The 24,142-nt window shown below is 39.3% G+C and overlaps 1 protein-coding gene, 1 long non-coding RNA gene and 1 pseudogene across 2 annotated transcripts; all 3 read right to left on the bottom strand.

The window, feature by feature from the left end:
- Nucleotides 1-2,101: 2,101 nt before the first annotated feature.
- LOC140928015 (uncharacterized) lies at nt 2,102-5,307 on the bottom strand. Its single transcript, XR_012164602.1, has 4 exons — nt 4,838-5,307; nt 4,409-4,568; nt 3,885-4,084; nt 2,102-3,710 (listed from the first exon to the last, which is right to left on the bottom strand). It is a non-coding gene; the product is annotated as an uncharacterized lncRNA (long non-coding RNA).
- A 5,534-nt stretch (nt 5,308-10,841) lies between these two features.
- LOC140925817 (uncharacterized) lies at nt 10,842-12,884 on the bottom strand. The gene has a single exon (XM_073375676.1). It carries the CDS (start codon nt 12,882-12,884, stop codon nt 10,842-10,844), a length of 2,043 nt encoding a protein of 680 aa, XP_073231777.1.
- Nucleotides 12,885-21,739: 8,855 nt separating this feature from the next.
- Nucleotides 21,740-22,721, bottom strand: LOC140925816 (uncharacterized; annotated as a pseudogene).
- Between the last annotated feature and the right edge of the window lie 1,421 nt (nt 22,722-24,142).

Raw genomic sequence — 24,142 nt, 5'->3', positions numbered from 1 at the left:
AAATATAATTGGGGAAAGCAACGTTCGCGGTACCACTGTTTCAAAGACTTTAATGAATTAGAGAGAACTGTAAGAAACTCAGCAAGTTTTCCAATTTTTAAGAAGTGTCTTTTTTCTGCTTTTTATAATTGAGTACTTGTAGTGTGTATGTTTTAATTATTTCTGTAACTGGATTTTAGCTTGAATTTTTTTTTTTTTTTTTTTTTTTTTTAATATATATCGATTTTAGCTTAACCTTTTTATATTTTAATTGTATTATATAATATACATCTCGTAATTAGGACCTCTATGTAAACCACTCTTGTGATGGAGCATCCTATTAAAAGATTGTTATTATTATTATTACCTTGCTCTCAATTAATATTTTTGCATGTTTTCTTTATTATCCTAATCAACTAGTGTGTATGTAGAGGTTGGTTTCCTGGTCCCCCCTTCTTTAGCAGAGGGTATTATCCTTTGCAATGTCTTAATGGAAACATCCACGGTGTAACCAACCATGGATATCTCTTGCATGCTACTCAACTGAATTAAGAAGTGTATAGCCTTCATTAATGTGAGTAGCACTTTAAGACATGCAGGAGGGTTTCACTGAGTCACCACCTCAGTTCTTTGTCGCCAGGATTCTTATGATACCTTGTATACGTTGGATAGTTAATGCTGCAGTTCTCAACTTAATTCACTTTCAGGTGCTTTTAAGGAGTCAGCATGTGGCACATATCCACAGGATAGTGTTGGCTGCATTACTCGACTGCAAGCACTTAGGGTGCACTTCAGGAGTCAGCATGTCACACATACCCTATAATATCTTTGATTAATATTATTCATTATTATAATAGCTGGATTAATGGAGGGTAGATGTACGTGGAGGAAAGGAAAGGACATGCTGATAAATTGCCCAAACATTCAAGGTGCTGTATTGCTTTCATGAGTTACTCGCTCTCAAAATCACATTTTCTAACAAACCAAATTCGTCGACTGTCATGGTATGCTTGGGCAACTTTCTCCAAAGTCCTCCTTCCAGCTGGTAAGATAAAATGATAGATTCAGATCCCTCAGGCAGTAGATTGTTTACTTGTTCATAAAGTTCCTATGATGGAAAAAAGAGTATAATTCATTAGTAATATATTTTAGCGGAAATTTAAATTTTGAATTTTTAATAGTATAATTTTAATTTTTTTATTATGGGTTTTTTGAAAAATATTCCTAATTTACCTGGATTAAACATCTTGTTAATAAGGAAAGGTATGGTGCATACTTTTTTATGTACACAAACAAGAGAAAGTATGAAAATCTTGGTTACCTCTGCTACTTTACTTACCATTACATCCATCTGATGTCGTTTCCCATCTGGTAAAACAACAATGAGACGCTTTAATTCAATTGACTTCAACCTCTTTGGGGGTGGTTCATCTGTCTTTTCTTCTTCGACTGGGACCTATTACAATTAAAAATTGAATAGTGTTATTGATACGTATAATTTAAAGCACATTAATTATTTAAGTAAGGAATACAACTAGGGTGCATTCCTTTGATTAAGATGATCCACATCAGGATCAGTGATCCCAGATCACTCAGAGCACGGTAGATCAAATGATCAAACTCAGAATCGACTCTGGGCAAGGATTCATCACTTCATCAGGAACACACCCCTAGAGCAATGAAGCTAACAGTCGACTCGTGCAGGAAAAATTTTCTGAAACTTTGAAATCTCAGTTGGAAAAAAATAATAATGTTCTTCACCGGCCTAGGTCGGTCCGTATTGGGAGAAACTGTGCCCTCGGTCTGAGTACCGGTCTGGGTACTCAAGACCTCGGGCACAGTTTCTCCCAATACGGACCTACCAGCCGGTGAATAACATATATCTATCATACATATAAAAGAATATATGAAAGAGTTTTACTGTTAACTGTAAGACGTGAACACATCTGAGCAAAAAGGTAATAATGGCTGGTTGGAGTCGAGTACAAACTGGGAACTGTATTGACTTAGAAGAATATGTCATACTAAAACTTCTAACAACGTCTAAAACGTCTAAACGATTTCGTATTTTATTGATTCTATTCATATCTTTTATTGCACATATCTCGCCTTAATTGACCACATTCAAATTTTTTATTTAAATATACTTTTTATTATTTTATTAACATTTTTTACTCAGCCCCATAAGCTATATTAGCTTTAAAACCCACCGTGTTTTAATAAAAGATGTTGTTGTTGTTGTCAATAATTAATATCAACTATATGGTACATAACCTAAAGAAGAGCTGAGCGACAGTTTACAAACAACATTACTGTCAGAACGGAGGCCAGAAAAAAGCTGCTGGAAAAAACCCAGTGGGAAAAAATTAAGGCAGGAAATCTGGGTAGGAACCATGGCTCAAGCTCTTAAAGGCCCATCCTACGAAGGCCAAAATGTACAGATATGCAAAGATTAGAGACATGTCTATTGAAACAAGGTACAACTGTAAGATAAATTTCTAAAAATGATACTACATTAATAAAAGAAGGAATGCAACTACAATTATATGCCTAGAATCCTTTCACACACGACAAGCATTCTGTATATACAATTTGTATAGCATTCCAGTACTTCAATGGACTCAAATGTCACTCCTCTTGTTCTGCAAAAATATTCCTTTGTAGCTAAATTTTGTTCACTCAAACACTGGAAATTGTATTTTGACTGGTGATATGGCCATTACTTTGTTTGATATAATAACCCAAGGCCAAATAAACATGGATAACAATATCCAAGTTGACAAAAAACAAACAAACAAACAAAAAAAGTCAACTGACATGATGATTACCTACCAGGTATAAATGTACAAACATGTAAGATGCAACCACCACCACCCCCACCCCAAAGCCACAAAAAGAAGATTAATCTGTGTCTCTCTGCCTTTAGCAGATGATTTCAAATGGACATCTCAGTGACACACTTACGCCACAAGAGCTTTCTATAGAGTCTAACTAGAGTTGACAAGGTGTAACCTGGCTATTAATAATTAGTAAAATCCAAGTAGTAGTCTATTATCAATGCTGCATTCTGATTGGTTCAGCTACTACTAGGCTATAAGTTAAAGCCCACTAGTAGCCAAAAGCGGCGGCTTTTTGGCAGCAAAAAAGTATTAAAGTGTAGCGTTATCTTGCTAAAGTTGTTTTGTCCCGATATTTTTGGCAAACTAGTTGGATTTTACTAAAACAATTGTTATTATTCCTCTCACACTCATGGCCCCTGAGTCAATAGCCCATCCGGCCTTCAGCCTCATGGGCTATCGACCCAGATCCAATTCGGGCTTGAGGAAGAATTGTTCAATGTGAATGCTGCAATAATTACTACTCAACTGAAGAGGCAAACATCGTTTATTTGCACAGACCGGGAGTCAGCATCTACCATATATATTTGGAGAAATAGGGAAAGGTCATTAGCTGCAAAACTCAACTGAATTCACAACATGTGAAAATCAGGAGTCAGCTAAAAGCCACCTATCCCTTCTATCTTCTCAGAATTGAAAACTCCGTATGAGGCAGAGCATCAAACAGACAGGGTCAGCAGAAAATCCACGAAAAAAATGTTACTTCTCATCAGCTGGACAAAAACATCTTCTGAACAAACATTATGTATTTGAACGCATGCAGTTGTGTCTTGGCACATTAGACGTGTAGGAGTTTTAAACTTTACTTTCTCAGTCCCAGAACGGAAACAGCACCTGTTGTTGAAAAATGACAAGAAATATAATATTACTGGAATATAAAACAAATACTAAAAACAAAGCAAGAAAGAAATACAGTCCATCCAAACTTTGAGGCTATTAATATAAGCAAAAATCTCTATGTAAACACTTTTTAAAGAAAGCGATAAGATTTCAAGGCTACTGGCCCACCTTAAATCAATGGCAAAACTGGGCAGCTGCAACTTTGACTCCACCTGAACCTTGAAGGAAATAACAATCTCTTTTAAAATTTCCATTTTGACCACAGCAGCATGAGCTTCAAACAATGGGCTACAGATGGGCAATACCACATTGCCTTCTATTTTCCATGACCCACCAAAGGAAATACCATTTAAGCCTGCATCACAAGCCTAAAAAGATAAAAAGGGTGCACAACATGCATTAGAAAAAAAGGAAAATAAACTTTAAAGAATGAAATAGATGAATGACTAAATAACTAGAAAATTTGAGTGAATGGAAACTCCAACAACTCTTTTCTTAACAATATAATGAAAATAAATATAAATATAACAAACTACATTACACACACCCAAAGATTATACAACATCTCAAAATAAGAAATAGTTATAGTATGGCAATTCTTGAGATTTGTAAGTATATTCTAGAAGAAAGAACATGCTTGAAGACTAATTAGTATTAAACTTCACATTTCACTATAGAAAAAAATTACTTACAGCGTATGCTCCTGATAGACGAGCGGCTAGCAGCAATTTAACATGTTCTCCAGGATCTGCCTCTGCTAAAGAGTGAACCTTTGTGCATCCTACAGTGTACAGTGGGCATGGCCGGCCCTCCTAGTTACATGAAAATGCCAAGTGTGACAACATCTTGCACCTAGTTGAGAATCACAACACAAAGTACATTGTTTCTAGAAATTTGTAATGAATATTCTAGTTCTTGATCAGACATGAAAAATATTTCTTTCAATACATTAAGAAAGAGGGAGGGGTACTAGCCTGTGCAGCAAGCAGGCACTGGTACTAATTACTACTTTTTGTAATCTCTTCTGGGGCCAACAACCACAAACTATTTCACATCACCCCTAACTTATGATATACAGGGTTACCTTATCCGTAAACAATGAATGAACAATGCAAATGTACCTCGAAACTTCAACGCCACAGTCATTTGGGCAAGATACAAGTTTGCCAATGCACTCTTCATCATGGGCTGACAGATCACTGTGTGGGATGTCTTGAGCACAGGACAGGCAACTAACTGTCCTATGCGGGCAAACAAGGAGGTGCTGAGCAATCTCACGCTGATATGCCCGAAAAATACAGCCCCTGACTTTAAATTTACATTCCACAACATTCATATCGCAGGAAGGGAGATGTTGCTCTACAGCAGATGCTAAGCCTGTCCAGCTGCATCCTCCTGGAAGAGAGACTGTTGATGGGCATTTCATCAGCTTTCGACCAATAGAACCTTCCACAGCTAGATTTCTAACCAACGGTCGATCAAGAGTAGACCTGTCCACAAGGCAATGGGTGTTGACTTGCTGCCATTGTGTAATGCAGTCTTTGCAAAATGAATGGCCATCTTGGCAGGTCATGGGCTGCTTGAAAACTCCATGGCTGAACAATGAATTTAAGGCACATGCGTTAAAATAACCAAATAAATTGAATCCTCTCAAGTACTTCAAGATATATTACACAGTCAAATACATTCTACCCAGAATACAAGTATTTTTATTTCACAGTCGGTATTCTACTATTGTATTTGGGCTTTTCTCTGTCGCTGTCGCAATATTACCCCATCTTTGTGTAGTTTTTATTATCTGAGGAGGATGGATCGTTGCGTGACTAGTACACGACACAAAGAACGAGTCTTTAATCGACACAGCGCACCTAGTGGCAAAACCGACGTTAAAAACCACCTTAACTAATAAACTAAACTGGTGTAAATGCAATGGAAAATAAACTATGAAGTATGATCCTCTGTATATTCCTACCATATACTGCAGATGAATTCATCGTCAACAGAGTGAAGAAACAGCTCACTTGCGAAACCATACATGATGCAGCGGCAGCGAAAAAAACCTATCTAGGAAAGATAAAAACACGACAAAATCAAAGTAAACGCTAATAATTAACGTGAAAAGTACCAAAGGCGATTCACCAGACTACAATATAAATTAAAATGACAGCGGACAATGAAAAAACACCGCAGAGATAAAGGAAGAACAGAACAGTCTCAGTAAAATCCCCGGACCTGAGAGATCTGGGGACGACGACCCACTAACTCCCACACAGGGTAGGGTAGGAGAGAAAAGAAAACCAGGCAAATGCATTTCGAAAAGATCATCTTACCTTATATAGCCATGGCAACGGGCATATTTCGATGATTGGATTTCATGGTATTGGTATCTAGTTTCATGGCATTTGTATTTCATTTCGTTGTATTTCGTTACATTTTATGAATTTCGTTACGTTTCGTTTTATGTCATCGAAAAGGGATTTTGCTACAGATGGCGCGCCATACTTTGCTGCAGTGGTTACTTTTACACCACAACCGACCAAGTGATATTGTCGATGAAAACAAGGGCCTTACACTAAATGCTAGCAACACAAGTGCGATTTTAGAGTCGATGGATACTGAATGGGATCGCAAATGTGCGCGTGTACTCCTTAGCTTGTCTAGATCGAACTCTGAACTAGAAAATCTCGGTTTGGATGCAAACAGTGTTCGCAGTGCTAGTAAAGTGATTGTGAATGGAGTGCAAGAATGTGAGAACGCAAAATTAGCAGCAAAAGACATGGTCAATTTGAGAATTGATTCTAAAGTGAAACACCTTGCCCAGGAAATTGTCTCCATGAAAGATCTCCATGCCAAAAAGAGAAATACTTGGACTAGTGAACGTTTGAAGGAATTGGAAGACAAGATTGAAAATGCAGAAAAAGCAAAGAAAATGCTCCGTAATCTCCAACTCAGCGAGACTAAATATTCACAGCAGAGACTTCAGCTGATGCAGAAAAGAACAGCTACCAAACTTCTTGAAGAAAACAGAGTGAAAAGAAGACACCTAGGAGCAGGGGCTAATGAAAAAGTCGACGAAGCTTGTGAAGAGTTTATTGCAAAAGCTATCGAATCAAAGGCAACGTATCATGGTCGGCGCAAAGAAACTGTAATGTTTACCAACAGAAGGGTAAAGGTCCGCGATTTGTTAAACATTGCAAACTATGACCTGGAAAAACGCGGTAAAGCACCGATCTCATCAGCGGTTACTGCTTGGAATCGTTCGAGGCCACGAGATAAAAGAAGCATACAAAGCGCAAAGCACAAGGGACATGCTTTATTTTGTACTAAAAAACCACCAAAGACAGAAGACCAAATGAACGAAAACACCCATTACCAACGTGCGCATGTTCGTAATATAAAGACTACTTTTTTTGGCTCGTCCACACCAGACAATATCCGCGAACTAAGTTTTATACGATCAATAGACGACAAAGCGTATTTGAGGCCTGGAACCTCGGAGGGTTTCGCTAAAACTAGAAACTCACGGATTCTAACCTTATCTGCTGAAGAAAACGCTCGAAAACTCCCTAAATATGACTGGCCAGAAAGTAAAATGTACATAACGCCCTCCACCCATCGAGTTTTTACGCAAAAACCAGTTGCTATTAACAAGGGAGAAAAATTGTTAATGGAAAATGATAGACACTTTGTTGTTATTCGACCCAAAGCCTATGTTGACTCATCAGGAAACACTTGGGCAAATGAAATAGAAAGGGTACAGCTGGTTTTTCCTGATGATTTTGAGGCTAAAGATCTAGGAAACTCTTATTCAAAATATTTTCGATCACTTTGTGCCGCTGTCTAAGATGATGTCTTCTTATATGCTGACATGACGGAAGAAGGTGACATACTTAAGGTAAGGGGCAATAACAATTGCAAGCATCGTTTGTATGAAAATAATCGATTACAGCATTTGATAAGGCGAGGAGAAATATGAGAATTGCAGTGGACCATTAACTGTCATCTCTGTTCTGAATTCAAGAAAGTGAAAGGAAATGAACTGATTAAAAAACAGAAAGATCTTTCTACAGCTGCAGTCGCAATTTTGTCCCAAGGAAATGTCAAAAAAAGCCTTTGGGAAGACTTCACGAAATATGTTCTTCCAAAAGCCAACTTTGTCCTCGACAACATTGTTGAACTGAAATTGCCCCCTGTAAAACCCAATTGGGCAGATTTAACTGACGCCGGACCAGGCGTAAGGGTATCAAATTTTGAGATGAAATTTCGGGACGCCGAATTAGCGCGCGTACACAAAAGTGATTATCGTATTCGTGTCCATCGCTCTCGTGGAGACAGCGGGCAAAACGAAGCAGAAAGGACGAACTCTGCCATTGGTGATAGTGTGGTCCATGGTGGCACTATTGATTGGAACTTTTATAAACGGTTTGATGATCTCACCGATCAAGAGATTGCAGAAATGACACCACAGGGCTTTGAAGTGTACGAGAAAAGTCGTATGTCCAAAAATGCGTGGCGAGTGGCAGAGGTGGTCAGGGAGAGAGTAGATGACGCGCCAGTGTTAGGAGATTTCATAACTGCTCTCCTTGCTGAAAAAAATGAAGCTGACAACTTTTTTTTCAACAAGAGTAATCTTAAGGAATACCAATCTGCAACTCAGAATAAGAAATCGTGTGTCCCTGGAAGTGCGTACATTGAAAAATTCTACGATTCATCGATTCCCATTACAAAATTGGTGAGCTCTTTATGGAGTACTTGTACGGTGACTGTTCTACAGCCATCACTGAACGTTGTTCATTTTGTTCTAACAAAGGATGGACAAGTCCAGTGCCCATGAAACGTATTCCCCAGCCTGTGCCAGATCCTGAAAATCCTACCCATTTTAAATCGGTCAATGACACACCAACTACCACAGAAAACGGGCAGCCGCGAGTGCCCGATGATTTTCAGCCACATGCAAACGTAAAGAAAATGTTTAGTGACGGTATGTTAACAACGGAAGAAGAGCTCCAGCAGTTTTCGGAGAAATTTGCCGTGCAGCCGCACTTGATCAAGGCATACATTGCCCATTTAGAAGATCTTAAAATACAAAGCGGCATTAGAACAAGGGGGTGCGCAGAACAAAAGCGTAAAATGATGTCCAAAATGTTTGAAGAATATGCCTGGCACGATCTCGTAGAGTCTGGAGGTTTAAAAAAGTTGCTTGTATCTGAGCTGAATAAATACCTTAAACATTACAAACTCGTAAGCAGCGGCAACAAAGCTGAAAAGATACAGAGAGTCTCGTTGCATGTGCTTCGCGGGAACCATGGTCAACAGGAAGATACGAATGAGTTTACTGACGAGGAGACGAAGGAATGTGGAACGGAAGATGACAGCGAGGAAATTGACAGCTCAGGGGACGATGAAAGTGAGGAGGATATTGTCCTTGCAGAATTGTTAAGTGGGCCTGACTCAGACCAAGACACGATCGCGGCTTCATCACGCGAACAGGAACGTTGTAGAATCAATGAAAGTGACAAGATATGGTTTGTCTTTCAAAGCGATTCAGATGAAGAGGAATTTTATGGTTTTGATTGAGTCTGCAAACAGTTGACTTTTGAAACAAATTAATTCGGCTCGCTATAACAGAACCTAATATGAAACACTATAGTATAAATCCGTTTAATTTTTTCATGCCCTGTGGACATTAGTTACCAGTCTTCCCATGTCTTGCTGCTGCAACAGAGACCTGGAACAAAGTTTTGAATGTCCTCGTGAACGTCTCGCGAATGTGTTTAAAAACGTGTTTGTGCAAACTTTAAAAAAATGTCGAAAACTTTCAAGGGAAACGTTACTCCACAAGAAGTTCTATTTGGAGAGGTTGGAAAACTCCAAACGCTTCTTCTTACGAACGGTTATATATCCGTGTTCAAAGATATATTTAGGACTTTTTCACTTATTTGGCAAACGATGAAACACCTCAAGCTGGATGGCATTTGTTAACGTGCACTTTTCACAGATGTTAATAAATTATTGTTTGTAATCGCTGAACTCGTTTGATAGCCATTTGCTGACTCGAACGGCGAACAGTTGTGTATTTGATCCGAACATGCACTAGTTGCTCTAGTCGTAAATAAACATTGAATGATTTTCACAAGGTACTCACTTCAATTTGAACGGGCTTTGAAAAATTTGACCCCAAATACTGAACGGGCTACGAAAAAACAAAATGCCTTTTGGGTGGGCTTTAGAAAGAAAGAGGAAAGCTATTATTTTTTTCCCGACCCGGTCATCCTCACAAATAATGAACCGTCCCTTACATGGGGCGATACAAAATGAAAGTTACCAGACTATAAAAAATGAAATAAAATTTATCAATCGATCCAATTAACGAGGCATATCACAAATTCTCATGTTCTAATAATCCAAACCCACAAGGGACAAATCCCTAACTGGAACAACAACAAAAAATTATGCTATTTTAAGATGAAAAATGAAAAGCAGAAATATTTAGGAACAATATGTCTTTCCTAGAAAATCACAAAATGTAGCTAACATGACAAGAACTTTTCTATAAATTTCAAACGAAGCATCTCTTGGTATCTTTTCGTTCTAGATTAGATATACAGTACAAATTCGTACTTGTGTTTGTTCTTATGACTTTGCTCAAGATGGCGCTTCATGTCCTCTTGTAAAAGCAAAGGCTTGAGCTCTAAAACTTTCAAAGCCCCTTTTCTTAATTTTACAACTTGACAAATTCTGCACTTAACTTCCAAACTTGATTTCTTCCCTAACAAAAACAGGATAAAATTATTTTCCACACTGTTCTTCAAAGATTTGTTAGTTAACGTACGTTTAACAAACCAAGGACGCTTTAGAATAAGGTACACCGTCACATAACAAAACTATCGAACATAGGTACAAGACTTGTACATGTAGGCCCAAGTGGGCAAAACTCAACCTAAACAGTAGACAATTTGGATCAATTTGGGTTTCTGGGAAGCTGCCCACTTACCCCTCCCTAAGACAACATTAACACTTACTTCTCATTTAGGGTAAAATGTTGGCTTAGGGGATGGGTAGGTGGGCAGTTTCCCAGAAACCTAAGTTGATCCGACAATATTTGCATTAAAGCAGATGTAAACGTCAAATATTGACACCAAATTCTTCTTTCAATTTATTTAAATGGATTGGCTTGAGTTGGGCCTTTATGTCTGCTGTAATCCGAATGCTCTCAGGCCCGATCCTCTCAGACGTTTCATTCTCGATACACGACTTCTTAAGATGAAAATATGTGTTCTCGGGCTTAATAGTGAATCTGAGGCCTGTTGTGCCTTTAGGTGTGTACGCCCTGATCTCCTTTCTGCATAACACGATGTAGTACGGTTCGGGAGGTACAGGATCACTAGCTGTCTTTCTGAATCTATTTTTGCATCCATAACGTGTTGTAACTTTCGATCCTTCCAGCCACCTAACGGTAAACTTTTCCTCTTCAGGGAATTGGTACTCTGTAGGAGAAGTCTGCTCTAAATCCTGCACATTCCTGTCTTGTGCCACGCGGCTAGGACGATACCTCTGGGGGCTTGGTTTTCTTCCTGCTTTCTTAGGAATTGAAGAGCTAACAAGATCAGATAGTCTTGGTTTCCACGATGACACAACATTACGGAGTAAGTTTTCCTTGTGCAAGGCTGCAATCACATGTGCACAGAGAGTCTCTCTCTGAAACCCTTCACAGTCACAGGTGACCTTTGATCCAACATAGTTGACTATGTGGGGTTTGCGGGGATTGGTTATGGAAACTACAACATTTGTGCCATCGTTGATTTTTGTGACTCCGTTCTTGCTGATAATGTCTCTTGCCTTTTCCCACAATCCTCGCAGATACCAAGGAAGGCCACTTGACTCGAAATCTGGCAGGTTTTCTGATGGATTAAGTGCAGAGTTGACGGAGGAAAGAACAGGAGCTTTCGGAGGAGTTGTTCGACTTGAACCTGATTTCGTACTAGTGCTTGTACCTGTCACAGCAAACGTGAGCAGTTTCTTGTACCCTACAGGATCAACAATGGAGATTTTTGCTGCTTTCTCTTTCTTCGTCATATTCTTCCACTTATCTTTGGTAACTGCCGCATGTTGATAATTTTGAGACAGTTTATAAGCCCCATCTCCAACAACTCCCCTATGAACATTACGTCGATATCGCTTCACAAACTCTTTTGCAATGCTTACAAATTCTCCATAGGAACATTTAAATCGCTTTCCAGGTGCAGTGGCATGTTTTGACTGTTCGTCTTCACTCTTCAAACTAGAATTTATACTTTCTATACTGTTGTTGTAGAAGAATTTGTCACCCAGACCTGCTGCACGTCTAATTGGAAGGATCATCTTGCATTTCATGTCCTCAGCAATGTGAGCCACGAAGTAGGTATACAACTCGTTTCCAGTTGGCCTCTTTTCCCAGACGTCCTTCAGTTGTAGTAGCCTTGATTCGAATTCTTCTCTCGATTCTGAATCAATCAAACCTCTGGACGTTCGGTCTCCAAATATCTCAATTAGATAGTTGGCCTTGTCCTGGATGCCTAGCGCTGCCATCTTCATTTTGATGTTGTCCTCGACGTGCTTCTTACATACAAGGAAATGTGCAATTGGCAGTTGGGGAGGAAGTCCATTTTCTATGGAGCGTTGTTGGTCAGACCCTACAAACAGAATATTTTCTATTTCGGAGTTCACCTCCCTCATGGTATTTGCAAAGTAGTGGAATGTTTCTTGCTTTTCATCAGTGTGGACCATCATTGGTCCCGGGAAAACAGGGTGATTCCCGGTGGCCTTGTCGATGAGTGCAAGGTGCTCGTATGTTGTTGTTGTAACATAGAAGTCACCTATGTTATAGGTAACATCAATACCAAAAATACCATACTCTTCTGGATTAAAGCAAAACCTAACAACATCAGCGAATTGTTCCTCGGTTGCAAGAACTGCCCTGACACCTTGACCAACTTGCACATTTCGCACAAAGCCATTGTTCGAGAGACTAATTAACTCAGCTAACTGATCCTTTTCATGCTGGTTTCGAAGTTTCTGCCGCTCATACTTGACTTGATCTATACTTCTGGGAACATCGGCGGATGCTTTTCGAGATAAAACATCACGTGCTTCTTGGTAGAGCTGATCATATATTGAAGACGGTCCCATTGAAGAACTCGCCTTATTTGATATTTTCAATCGTATACCAGAAGCTGTTGTAAAGAAAGGGTGAGGATTCTTTTTTGCTCTCCCGTGTGGTTTGACTTCGATACTGCTTGGATCTCCATCAAATACATGCTGAAGCATAATGAGTGGGGAAAGGTTTCCGCTGCTGTCTTCAAGCTCGAAAACTCTTCTCTTGAAAGTAGGGTTGGATCTGTGCACCTAATATTTACGTGATAACTTGTACTGGCCTTCTTTCAACGTGGCTGGTTTGATATGCAACTTGACGACATCACCTTCATCATTCAGTTCCACAAATTCAATCTTCTTTCCGTGGTGGCGAAATGATCCGTTATCATCCGCTTTCTAGTCGTCTCGTTGCGCTAAACTAGAAGTGTCCAGAACAAAAGTGGCATTGGTCCGACAAGCAATAGGCCTTTCTTTACACACCGTTTCTTCATCCGAACAGACGAGTATGGATACGAGTTCTTCAGTACTGTAACACTGTGCAGAATTGCTGAAGATGGGACAGTTGTGATTTTCTTTAAAATACTGGATGGTGTCGTCTCTAGAGGAAAAAAGAGCCTGTGAACTATTTTACCTAATTAACGTAAGTTGTAAGCTTCTTATGGTACTGGCATATGGGCTTGCATCTAAGAGCAACATAAAGTAACAACATAAAGACCATAAGTAACAAGTGTTACGTTTATAGCCGGGGTAGCTAATATTTTTCCAGAGCCCTTCCAAAGACTTGATGGTTGGGAGATACAAATCCCAAAAATGGGTTATTTCAAGAAGAAAATTTGCGTCTCAAATTCGTATCAGCATAAAGCTAGAAGGAAACTTGTAACAGGATTTTATCAGTGTTCAACTTAGTTGATAGTTGATTGTAACCAGGAGTACTAAGTATGACTTTATTACCCAGCTGTGGCGTCCACTTTCATTTCCTCCTCATCTTCCTCAAAAAGAAACACTGCAGCGGCTTTTCCCTGGAAAAATACATTATGCTACAATTAAGAGTGAGATTTACCTAGGTTCAAGAAAGCCAAATACAGACGTTGATAAGTTATTGAGTTGTTGAAAGGTGCTCTTCTTACCGAATACCAGAAGTGTTGCTTTTCACCTCATTTTACTTGCTTTGAGTAGCGTGCACTTTGCAGTGATTAACATTTTAACATTATTGACACTGATCGCTAAATTAAAGCAACCTACAAAGATTCATTTGTATCTTGAGCATGGCTATATTAAATAATAACTATATCTTTAACTTACCACTTCTTGACGCCATCAAAATATTTACAGCAACAACAAAAACTCTTGTAGAGAATCACTAACGAAAACAAAGCTTGCTTTAAATTAGCTTTCAACCTGTGTATGACTTACCGTCTTAGAACACAAATCATCTGCTCTCAACCTCTTTTTCTCTGGTGACAAGTTGCTGAATTCTATGACTAGTGCATCCTACCAGAGCAAATTTGGCAGATTATTATAAGGCATCTTTCATAGTTTATTTATTGGGAGACTTGTGGAATTACACTGGTAATTTCTATATTAAACAATCAACTTCGAAAACCTATTTAATCAATAGTTCATGAAGATAATACAAGCCAATGAATGTTTAATGGATGCCTTTGAATATGATGATACACGGCTGGGTTTTCGAGATGAAAGTAATCACAAATCGGTAGATTTTCAGGAAAAAACCCGATGTTTTAAAGCCATTTAAAGAACTTAAAGTTTATTTGTATGAAATTACAGCTAAGTACAACTCGAGACAATACTGGCAAGCAATCTTTCAAGTTGAAATTATTTGGAAGCGCTCTAATCGCTCTTAATACACAGGGAAATGGATTTCTACAGCTTTTCTGCTGAGGTCAGGCTATAACGTTCACGGTGCTGTTGACTGCTTGTGCTTCTCGTGTTTTTGCTACCTACCCTACCATCCCTTTGGAAAACTTATGGCAAGCATGCTATAAGGTCCACTGGTTACCAGAATGACGGTGCCTTGGTGGGTGCCACTCACAGGGTTTTTAAAGTTACACATTTCACCCGGCTGTAGTTCTTGGCTCCACTAGGCCCTCAGGCAACTCCTGCATACTCGTCTTTGCGGCACCTTGAGCGACCAGAAACTCTTAGTTTTTTTTCAAGAAAGTATTACGCTAAGCACATCTGATTTCACAGGTTGAGAGCATTGGATTCCTGGCAATTTTTTCTAACGAACAACCTTGTCAATACAATAAATACCAGTAATTAGATTATTGATGATTAACCCTGGACGTACATGCAAATTCATACCCCCACCATGGTACAAGGGGGGGGGGGGGTGATGGATGGAACCCTTCCTACAGTTTTTGAGATGTTGCAGTATTTCGAAAAGATTTTAACTTCAGTGGAAAGCCTTTGATTTTCTATACAAGATGATGTATATTTGATGGGTGGTGGCGCTGCTGGGGGCCTGTGACCTCACCAAAAATGGTTGCCATCTTGGATTTTACTAAGAATTTGAAATCGGGTTAAAACCGCGAAAAATGGTGATTTTTTGTGCTTGAGATGAAAAATAACCCAAAAATAAGCACTTTGCATGATTTTAGCCACAAGATTGACTTTTATTGTTGAAAAAAGTTGAAAAAACATGTACTTTCACTCGCAAATGGCTTGACCACCTCGCACTTATTACGTCATATCTTTTAACCATAGAAAGTGACCATCACTGAACTTGACTCAAAATGTGCGCGAGGAATGAACGAACAGCTGCTGAAAACATCAGGTGCTAATCTTTTATCCTCTAAGAGAAAAGTCAGAAAAGCCTTAGGAGGGGTGGCATCCACTCCCCCCCCCCTCCACCCTTGTACGTCCGAGGGTTTCAAGTTGTTTCCAATCGCGACACAACGAAATCTAGCAACCGAAACATTAGTGAACTTCAGTTTTAGTGTACCTCATCTATAATAATTTTTACTGCATACTCACCTCGGAGTCACTATCCCAAGAGTCAGATTCAACTTCAATCTGAAAATTATAACAATACCCCCCAACCGAAATTACCAGCTAAAACGGCGGTATCCTTTAAATCATTCACCTCACACATTCAGCGATGTACTTCCACTTTGAAAGTAGCCGTTTGGTCTCATAGTAAGGAATTAAAAACCCGCTTATAACAATAGTTAATATTTATTGGACTCAAGCCATGTGTTGTTTTGAAAGAGACCATGTTTAAGCCATTTGATCTGATTTGTTTAATCTCAACTTTTATACCGTTTTCAGAAATCCAGTAGCACGAACGTTTAAGGAAAACTTAGAATTGAATACCAAGCGAAACGCATACGTCAACGTTCAAAACTGGCATTAAACGAAACTTGGTCTTACCTTCGTTTCCACAGCTGTTTCCACACTAATAACATTTTCCTTGACACATGTTATCTGTTAAAGAAACCAACGATTACGTGCATCTCAGTGAACAACAAAAGCGACTAATATACACTCTAGGGTGTACACTGCACACAATAAATCAATAGAAGGAAGGCATGTGAAAATTCAATTCAAATATATACCTGCAAATTGTCGTCCTCCATGTTGGTATACGCCGAACGTCCAATATACTGAGTTAGCAGAATGCACTCGTGGCGTCCCTTGTCAATCTCATAACCCGTTCCGCTTGACAAGGGTAATGCAGGCAACACAGGTAACGCAGACTCCCGGATCTAGACTTTCACATTGTTTTCTGCTTGTATTTTCTCTCATTTTCCCTCAGTGCCATCTTAAGATTTCAGTCTGCATTTTACCCCGAGTCTGCAGTCCTCATTCTGCATTTTGCACCCAGCCTGTGTTTTACTCTCAGTCTGCGGTCTGCATTTTACACTCAGTCTGCATTTTACCCCTGGTCTGCAGTCTGCAGTCCGCAGTCCGCAGTCTGCGTTTTACACTGACCGATTCAAAAAAGGAACAGATTGTCGTTAGGGTAGCTGCATGAAGGACATGACACAGCTGGAACAAACGCTCACACAGCGAAAGTTAGGTGCTAAAGAAGATCAAAACAAAAGGGGAGATAATTATTAATGCGATTATAAAAAAACCGTCAACAGATATTCTAGTAAAGAATAATTTATTCGCAACATTTGTTTCAATAATTTGCATAACAGGAAACTATGCATCTGATGAAACGGTGAAATGTCCTTTGCTCTCCGACTTTGCCCCAAAAGGAAATAGCCTCAGAACACAAATGGTCATTGAGCATATTAGATATAAACAGAGTAAACGGTTTGCATGATATGTGACTAGGGAGAAAACAATGTGGTGGACTACTGAACTGGTAATTCTTTCCTTTGTTAATACCCTTAAACAGAGTTAAGAACTTGATTACATCCACACTGTCAGTATTCCAATCACGGACTTCAGAGAAGCAATTGTTGTTCAGATCATCTAATAATGCAAGCCATTGTGGTGTATGGCATTAAGTTCCACTGCCCAAAAGTGATTTGGATCACGGAAATCAAGGCATGACATAACTGCTAACGACTTTCCTTGTAACACCAGGGCGATATCCCCCACTGGGACATGGGGATTGTTTGCCATCCCTTGGGCCCCAACAATTACAGATCCATTGATGTCTGTCCACTGCAATTCGTTCGTAGTAACTATGTCAGGCTTGAAACTAGTACTTTTTTTAGTCATGAAAACAAGGGTTTGCAAACTAGAATGAAAAGAAAAAAGATTATTAGTTATAAGCGCCCAAGGGATGGCAAACCCAGTCCTGGTAATCCGAGAGGGAAAGTGAGCTTCCCTTTGAGAGTGCCACCTGAGGGGGAGAAGCATGGAGTAGAAATGGGAAATTGTCTGACAGCAATAATTGATAAAGGTGCTGAATGTGTTCGCAAAATTAAACCCCATACCACCACAATGAGAAGGAGGAGGGAGGGGGGTTTATAAGAAGAAAAACAGACATTGTAATCATGTTTGCTTGACTTTACTCGCATCAAAACTCGTATTACTGACAGGCCAGTCGAGCTCTCTTCCAACATTTTGTAGTCTTGTGGCCAGGGGTTCCACATCCATACAAGGTTACTCATTGCTAAGGGGAAGACCTCAGATTGCCTCTGGCCTGTGTGCAAAAGTATGGTGCAGGATGTCTAAACGACTTATCAACTTTGGAGATGGTATCAAAGATCCTTGTATACTCCTTATCTGCCATCAGGGACCGTTCATTTTTTATGAGAGAGGGGGTGCTGGTGGGATTTTGGGGGGGGGCCACTCGAAAAAAATTGGCTTGAAAGGGGGGGCCAGCTGAAAAAAAATGAAGGAAAGGGGGAGGTCGGACGAAAAAATTAGATTAAAAATAAGATAAGAGATGTTTACAAATCGAAGAAAAATTGTGCTCTTTTATTTATAACAAATATGCTAAAACAGTTCCAGGGTAACAAGAAAACTTCTCAACAGCTTTTATATTTTATAAGGACAGTGAACATACCATAATAACAGTCTTGAATAGCAGCAACTTTCTTTTCATTCATAAAAATGTTGTTGTCAAGCTCATATAATTAAAACCAATAATTTGAGTCCTGAATTGGAACTGACCTCGTTACCAGAGCTTTTCTCTGAGAAATTTAATGGGAGGGGCTGAAACTACTACGAGGTGTCCCCTTCCTCATTTTCGACGTTCTCTTCGATCTCTTCGTTGCTGTGTTCCCTTTCTTCTTCCTCCTGTTCTTCTTCGTTGTCTTCCTCTTCTTCCTCTTCTTCGTCGTTTTCTTTTTCCTCTTTGTTCGTGTCTCCGACGTTTGAGCTATAATCTTCAGGATGCAGGAAGCAATACATCCTGTTTCTTACTTCTGGCTTAAGGTTGGTAATAAGCCTGCTTTGTGCCGCGTTGCTGAAGTAGCTTGATTGCAGTAGGTGAGCAATGAATGCTGCATCCTGTGTTAGCAACAATGCTGCTACATCTTCAACGTTTATGCACGCTTCCGGAATTGTCATGGAGGGAGGATAAAGAAGACAATTGGGAAGCTCTTTTGCAAGGGGATTTGCAACGCAGATATGATACACGCGTAGGACGTTGTTTTCAAACCGTTTGCGTTTTCTGCCCTTTGATTTCCTACGGTTTTGTTTTAATTTTCTTTTTTTTGACGCATAGTGTCCTGTTAAACCCTTGAGGACCTGGTCAAAGGTCTCCTTCTTTTTTTTGAGGTTTTCTAATTCCCCTGAAACCTTGAGCTGCTTTGCCTCAATCCTAGTAAGAAATAGGCGTTGACAGGCCAAACACGACTCATAAGCTTGTGATAATGTGAAACGTGACCTTGAGAGTCTGCTTGAACAGTGGTTCTCTTTCTTTTCTCTCTCGTGCGAAGGTTACTAGCACTACACAGTGCAAGAGGTGTAGCATTCTAAACTTTGACTGAGTAAATCTTGTTTTTGCCGCTCTAAATCTTATATTTAGAGGTCATGAAGCAGGTTTGTTACGTGAATACTGAGTAATCATTTCCTGTGGTTTAAGCTTCGGTAGGTGTCCCTGATAGGATTTGATTTCAGATGCAGTTGTAAAGTGTTTTATATCCTTTGACCTCTGTTTATTACGGCTGAATAAAGATTTAAGTTTTTTGGTTTTCTCCGAAATGACTGTATCTGAATAACTACATTCATGCATGCAAGTTTCTTTGTCCGTGAATGTGATTATTTCCTTCCATGTCAGTATGACTCTGGGCCCAGCTCTATAGTGTGGTTTGCAGGATTTTGGATTTCCACGGATAGTGCGATCTTAAGATATGAGTTGTACACTGTAGCTTAAAAACTAAGCTACACCAAGTTAGGAGAGAGATGCTGTGCGTCAGTCAAGATAATTTTCTTAGCGCTCACACAGTCCATTTAGTTTTTCTTAACATAAGTGAGTCTTTGAACTAGAGTGTGATGTCTTGTTGTTCCTTCATAGGTATTTTGTTAAGTTTTTGCTAAACAGTCGTCTGTGCGACTGCTATGGATTCTTAAGCAAGACTGCAGTTTAGGAACTATAGGACGAGCAGTAACAAGAAGAGCTGAAATTGACTTTTCATTCTTTTTAGTGAGGATTTGTTAAAAACAGCTTTCTAGCTTTCAGCTTTCTTTCACTAAATTACGTGAAATGTAACAAAACGAAATTTTAATGCAGTAACTTTTTAATACCTTATGTATTTTTTTATTCATGGGGGGGGGGGGGGGGCTTCCAAAAAATTACTCTGATGAGGGGGGCGGGGGCCATGCGAAAAAATTCGGAAATTGGGGGGGGTCATACAATTTTCAAACTACACTCCTCCAAATCCCACCAGCCCCCCCCCCTACCCCACAAAAAATGAAAGGTCCCTTAGAGCCAGGAAGTAAGCCTTAAATTGCTCTTTCGGGACGTGGATTTTCTCCCTGAGGGTGGTTGCAGTGATGTCATGACTGGCCTCTTTGGTGTCGGTGGTAGTCTTCCACACAGAAACGAGTTCTTCTAAAAGGTGCACAGCTTTGTATTTTTCAAAATCTTCCTATCTACGTCCACCATAGTTGGTTATTGGGCTGATTAATGCATGAGTAGAGGTCCCTTAAGCATTCTTTAATAACCTAATCCTCTATCGCAAAGCCTGAATGTAAACATAAAATAAATGCAGAGTGAAGTAAATAAATTGCCTTTGAACCACTCATTACCAAGCAACACCGCTATAAGATAATATTATTATACTAATAGCGAGAGAGTTTAAGGGAACATTGTCAAACCATGCACAATTTTGTTTATTGTATCCTCTCTTAAACGCCCTGTGTTGATAGGGCATTTGCAGTTTCTAGTTAAAACAGCAACACGTTTTTTCCCTGATGTGTCCGAAGCAACAATAGACATAACAATAGCAAGTAAAACAAATGAAGTACAACAATGATTTGTAAAACAATGCGCTTCGAGCAAACACTGGGGAATGGAAAAAGAGAAGGAAAAATAAAACAATTCCAAATGAAGAATGCGCCTCACTTGTTTGGAAGCAAAACAAAAGAATGAAATAGGAAAACAAACTCAAAACTCTCCACAAGGCAGCACAGTTACACGCTATTAACAGGACATAAAATAACTGGTAACAGTATCCATAAAAGTTTAAAGCTACTTGATTTTGAAGCAGGATGCAATATAAACTGCACACGGGTTAAAACTATCCAGAAAGCAACCAGGCGAAGGTAAATAAACCAGACATAATGTGAACTGGAGGGTTTGGTTAAAATTTCCAGCAAAGCAAATTTGCCACAAAGCAACTAGTCAACGTTTATCAGCAGGGCATAAAAAGAACTGGAAAGTTGAACCTAAATGAATCTGGGTAAACTTCGTGATAAAGCTCCTAAAAAAACTGCCTGAAACTCGAACCAAAACGTTGCCAACTGCGCTTGCCCGCCAAGCTAAAAAGTTACAAGTTTTAAAGCAGGACACAACAGGAGTTGCCTGCAAAACTACACACTACCAACAAAGCGCAAGATAACTGGAAAATCAATTTAAAATCTCCCGGAAAGCCTGAAAACTAGACGTTGTAAAGCAGAAAAATAGCATGAACTGCAAACAAACTCAAAGTTATTCTCAAACTACTACACAATATCACCAGAGCATAAAATAAATGAAAAGTCATTAAAGGATTGCCCACAAAGCTAGAACGCTACAATATTCAAAGCAGGACTCAACATGCACTATAAGCAAGCTCTAAATTGCTCACCAAACAACACGTTATCAGTAGAGCACAAAATAACTGGAAAAGCAATTAAGTATTGCCTGCACAGCTAGAAAGGTACACGCTTCAAAGTAGGGCTCAACATAAACTGTAAACAAACTTTAAATTGCCCTCAAAAAATACATGTTATCAGTAGCGCATAAAGTACTTGGAAAGTCAATAAAGTATCGCCCACGCAGCTAGAAAGCTATACATTTTAAAGCAGGGCTCGACATAACACGAGATGATGTGTTTTGCTTCCCTTCCATCCATGGCCACAGTTCCCAGTCGTTGCCTGCATTTCTCATAAACAGCTTGTATAAGGTTGGGTATGCTGTGCCCCATAGTCCAAACAGTACAATTATCTGCTTTTGGCAGAAATAAAGCATTCGCCATAATGTTCTCCCTATAAGCTACTACAGTCAGTTTAGTTATCTGATCAGCTGTGATGTGGAACCTAACAATGGACATATACATCCCTCAGTCTCAGCCCAACATATGCATATGTCAAAACTGTTTGCTTCTGACGCCAGTTGTCTTTCTCATTGCTCAGCCATTTTATCAAATGCATAAAATTATGACAAAAGAGTCTAGATTTCTTGCCCGTGAAGTGATATTGTAAATCTTGATCAGTGCCCTGTGTTTCGTCAAACCACTTGATAACTTCTCTGGCAAGGCATTTAGCGTTAACTTCAAACTTAAAAGGCTGTCACAACTTGCGAAAAAGGGCTGTCTTTTGGGACATCAAGAAACTTTTGCAGGAGACAGCGAGATTTGATTTTGCGATAACTTCCTTAAAAACGCCCTAAAATATATATTGCTAGCATTATTTTTTTGCAAAGGTTCCACGTGGGCTTTATCTGTCAATCTGCCAATCAAAGGCAAAATTCCTGATGGCTCTTTTTGTTAGCAATAAATTCCGTTACCTAGGTGTGGAATTGTTTCTCTGGGAGTTATTTTCTTGATAATGACAGTTTAAATTTGTCTACCAGATTAGCCAGAGCAACCCTTTCCTCATACACCCAAGGACACCACATGGTGTTACTTTTAGTGCCAATTGCCTCTCTAAAATTGAACAATGTTCTTTTGATACATTTGTGGAGGAAAAAAACTTTTCACTGTTCGAAAGCTCTCGGGCCAACATGGCCAGCGTTTTCATGTCATTCAGTAATTATTCGAATTTAACAGAAACTTTGATACCCTCTATTTCAAACATATTTCCCTGCGAGTCAGCAATTTCCTGCAACACTGCACAAACCTCTTCACAACTGAACTGGATTCTTCACAGTTGGCACCAAATATGAGAAAATTCTCATTACTTGAAGCAACTTTTTTACTGATATTTAAGAAACTTAGTAAAAAAGTACAGGCTCTTTCATTCTTGCCAAAAGGGCACCTGTCTCCCTCTACAGCTACAGGAAATGTTCCCTGGGGGTTGCCAAACCACTTCAATGATTCGTTTGTGTCCTCCCTTAAGTAAAATTGAGCAAGACGTGGAAGAAACTGTTCCTTCCTGAAAATACTCTTCAACCGAACACACCTTGCCAGTCTCAAATTTACTTATTTCATGTAAAATATTGTTTGTTAACAACTTTGGGATATGGCACTTTTGCATAATACAAAAACTGGATCTATTTTTGGTTTTATGTTACCCAGTGAGTCGCACTGCGTAATATTTTCTTTTACCCATAATACCACTACTGTTAAAGGTAGCAATACTTCTCTTAACATTAGTAGATGACTGTTCAAAGAAGCTCACATTTTTAAAAACTAGTTGTCACGTTTCATTACTTAAAACATACTCCTTCACTGAGTCTGATTTACAATTCTTGTTTGAAGTGTCAAATAAGCTGTCTTAAGTGGGCTTTGTATTGTTTTATGAACTACCATGGATTGCTGATGCAGCCACCATATTTTCGTCTCTGTTTCTTAACTGTTGTGCGCACTGGTAGGTTTGACTTTCAGTTCAACAGATTGGTTGGAGGTCTTGTGCGGCCACCAGGAGTCAATGGATGTGTCCCTGGCTAAAATTTAGGGAAAGAAATTCATCAACACATGTAGCATTGGCAAAGGCCTTTGGATCACTTGAATTAGCAAGAAGAATTAACTTTGTTGTTTGTGTAAAGTTCTTAACAGAATATTCTTTGAAGAAAAGATAACTGACCACAACCTGCTTCCTCTCCAGAGATGGAGAATGTTAAATCCACTATTTGACTACCCAGGGTTTAGCATCTGACAAACTTCCAAAAACTGCCTGGACCGCCATTTTAAACAAATTCTTGCAAAACGGTAGGTTTGACTTTCCTATCACCAGATTGGGGAAAGGTCTTGTGGGGCCACCAGGAGTTAATGGATGTGTCCCTTGCTAACATTTGAGGCAAACATTTATCAAGACATGTAGACTACCAGTCCACTGACTTTATTGTGCGACTACCTAGGGTATGGCATCTGACAAGCTTCCAAAAACTGCCTGGCAGCCCCATTCCAAAACCTATCCTACTGTATTATATAGTTAAAAGATATCAAGATTAGTCGCATTTTTGTAGAATAGATGAGCAGAAATGCACCAGATTGTTGAAT

This window comes from Porites lutea, chromosome 2 (assembly GCF_958299795.1).
Source record: "Porites lutea chromosome 2, jaPorLute2.1, whole genome shotgun sequence".
Taxonomy (NCBI): domain Eukaryota; kingdom Metazoa; phylum Cnidaria; class Anthozoa; order Scleractinia; family Poritidae; genus Porites; species Porites lutea.
Note: the sequence above shows the minus strand (reverse complement) of the source record. Positions and strands in the feature narration are given on the sequence as shown.

Bases quoted from the DNA above. Each gene is read 5' to 3' on its own strand.
- LOC140925817 (XM_073375676.1), bottom strand. From the start codon at position 12,884: ATGGGACCGTCTTCAATATATGATCAGCTCTACCAAGAAGCACGTGAT.